At 41.8% G+C, this 3062-nt stretch overlaps 1 protein-coding gene across 1 annotated transcript; it reads right to left on the bottom strand.

The window, feature by feature from the left end:
* Window positions 1–54: 54 nt before the first annotated feature.
* LOC104527368 (short transient receptor potential channel 4-associated protein-like) lies at window positions 55–2719 on the bottom strand. Its single transcript, XM_010171068.2, has 5 exons — window positions 2640–2719; window positions 2220–2310; window positions 1723–1863; window positions 425–533; window positions 55–210 (listed from the first exon to the last, which is right to left on the bottom strand). Exons 1-5 carry the CDS (start codon window positions 2669–2671, stop codon window positions 80–82), a joined length of 504 nt encoding a protein of 167 aa, XP_010169370.1. The 5' UTR covers window positions 2672–2719; the 3' UTR covers window positions 55–79.
* Window positions 2720–3062: the final 343 nt, after the last annotated feature.

Below are 3062 nucleotides of genomic sequence, written 5' to 3' on the forward strand. Positions count from 1 at the left end.
TTTCCTCAAGAGAAGCCAGTTTCCTCCCTGCTCCCAGCCCAGTTCATCACAACACAGTATCAGCAAGATAACTGCAAAGTCACTGCCAGCTCTTTACCTGGGTAAGTGTCTGTACATGGATAATATTAATGAGACGGAACAGAAAGGACATTCTCATGGACATCTGGGACATGTACGATAATAGGCGGCACTCGGACAGGACTTCTGCAACTGCAGCGAGAGGGGAAAAACAATCATCAGGTGCTGAAGTTAAGACACATCGGTCCAAGCACTACAGCAGGAAGAAGTGGTGCTCAGGCTGTAGCAACAAACCTGCAGACTGGCATTTCTCTGTCTAAACCCAACAATTTTAAAGCTCAGACTTCAAATAACCATTATCACTATCAAACACCCCCTCACCCCCCCCCAGTTTCTTATTTTTTACCTTTAGCATCAGACTGATTCTCAAATCGGTCCAGGGACAGTGTAATGCAGCGAACAAGCATGTTTGAGTCAACCAATGAACTGTTGATCTGATTTAAAAATATCTGGAACTAAAAAGAGGAAATACTTTTTTAGTGTTGCATTAAAAAAAAACAACAACAAAAATCCGACATGGACACTCACAGAAGTCTGACAGAACTGCATTTCATGCCCTTTTCAAAATGTGCATGGCCCAGAGGTGCCCTAAGCCAATTACTCTGCTGGCACAAGGGGAACAGGTCAGTGAACTCAAGCAGGAAGAGCTACCAACAGGGTTTGGCAAGTAAGTGTTCTCCAGATTTTCAACACTGAAAGAGTTCAGTTCTTGAAGGTTCCTGGAGAAACTGCCTTGAATTCTGAGCACAAGCTGCTAAAACATGCACTTCAATACAAGGCATCACAGCATGGACCATTTCCCCTGAACTTCAGAAACAAGAGTTTGGTTCTGAATGCCAAAATACTCAGAATCATTACTTTTTCTGTTATCTCTAACAAGAGTTAAGAGGAGATAAGACACTCCCAGGCATGCATCATCCAGTCCAAGCCAATACTGGCACAGAGAGCTAAAGGATCCCTAAAAACACTATGGAACAGAAAAATGTCAACCAGAGAAAAACTAGAGTAACATAAGCAAAAGTCTGAGGTCATTCAAAACCTACCCACCAGCTGATGTTATACACACAAAGTGCACGAGAACGTGAAACCACTTTGCACAGAGCACTGACTGCTTTTGATCTACACAGGCACCAAGTTTTATAGGTAATTACATCAGCCACGACTTCTTAAAATGTCTACAATAACATCAAAGGTAAGATATGCCTTTTCAGAGTATCAAATATTAATGACTATTTTAAGTCATCTCCATGAAGAACCCCTTCCAAGTTCCAGTAACAGATTTTTTGAAGGCTGTCTCAATGTCCACAGCTATCATCTGAACCCCAAACCCTGTGACTTCACAGGAGATGTTCTACCATCTTTGAGCTCTGACCTTAGACCTGCCTGATCATGTAACAGAGCAACGTTTCCACAACAGCTCAGTGCTGGCTGACACAGAAGAGCTGGGAGCACTTCTGAAAACATGAGTGTACGCACAACATACATGCTTGAAGAGATTCTGGCAGCTCACTCCTTAGTGTTTACTGTGCACCAAGCTCAACGATCACACCAAAATCAGCAAATGAATCCCAGTCTCTTAGTGCCACCTTTGGTTATAAGAACACGTAATCTGACCCACTGGGGACAGATTTTACAAATATTTACCTTCTCATCTGTGTTGATGTACTTGTTGAACCTCTTGAATGCATCAATATTGAATTTCATGAGTTCTCCCAGAAGGTCAAAGTAACTTTGAAGCACATCTCGTGATTTGCACTCACTATCAACAATGCAGTAGAGAATATGCTGGCATGGGAGGAAAACATGTTATTGGCACAGTTTAGCCCAAGCCAGCAGTACACACAGACTCTGATTTAATCACTATTTCAAACATTTATCTGCAGCTTTAGTTCTTAGAACTAAAGACAACAATTCAGATGAATCTTCTGTTCAATTTACTTCCCAGTGATGCAGGGTAGAGAACTGGCCACCCCACACCTGGCTGCCACAAGCACAATTCACAAATACTTTTCAAGAATTGCCCTATTCCCAGGGAGTATCTAACACTACATTTTTAACCCCTTTTGAATTTTTTACAGATAAATCCTTCTTGACTGTTATAGAGATATGTTACAGAGGAAGCCTGACACAGCCTTCATTACCTCCAGGAGTCCTCTCTTTAGCAGAAACATCTGGTCTGCGTAAGAGGTGGTGCCTCGCAGAAAACTTTCAACTGCCCTTGCCTGCCAAAACCTGAGAAACAGAAGAAATAAGGTTTTAATTTTGGAGCAAGGGGAATATTTTATCACAACTATAATTTAAATCAAATTTCCTAATCAGTTGCATTCCAGTCTAAAGCTGGGTTCAGACCTGTTGATCCCACTGACTGTCCTGGGTACGAGTTCAATGCAAGCTTTGGCATTCTCTCTCACCTGCACTGCCACTGTGGCCAAGTGCAACAAAGCCAGATCTTTTCACAGCTTATGATTTTCAAGCCTTTTCAACTACTGTAAGCTGTGTAACAACAAACAGACTTCCCAGTCAACTAAAAGCAGCATGTGAAGAGTGCAAAGTGAACCAACCTGAAGGAGGATTCAGCTGGTTCCTTCTTCATGACCTGCAGCAGCCTGGTCAACAAGCCTCTTTTCCCATCACAGACAAGACTCCTAGAGCATGTGAAGAAATTACAGAGTGAGTGGAAGGGCTGGCAAGCACTGCACCTGTAGAATACTGAAGTCTCTTCTCCAGAGCTTTTAATGATCAAAATCCCAGTATTAAATATACAATACAAATATTAACTTCCATTACTAGTTCTACCAGTGGAAGAGTTCTCCTCACTGCCTTTAGTGAACGTCTGCAATACCTGCACCATGACTTCCAAATAAATCCTAAAGAAAAATTACTCATTTTCTCTCAAAATTTTAATGACTTCAGAAATACCAATTCGCAGCTGGTAGGAATTAAGGGGTAAGAAAAAAAACATATACCACATCTGAGCTTAGGAA

This window comes from Antrostomus carolinensis, unplaced genomic scaffold (genome assembly GCF_000700745.2).
Source record: "Antrostomus carolinensis isolate BGI_N321 unplaced genomic scaffold, ASM70074v2 Scaffold53126, whole genome shotgun sequence".
Classification (NCBI taxonomy): domain Eukaryota; kingdom Metazoa; phylum Chordata; class Aves; order Caprimulgiformes; family Caprimulgidae; genus Antrostomus; species Antrostomus carolinensis.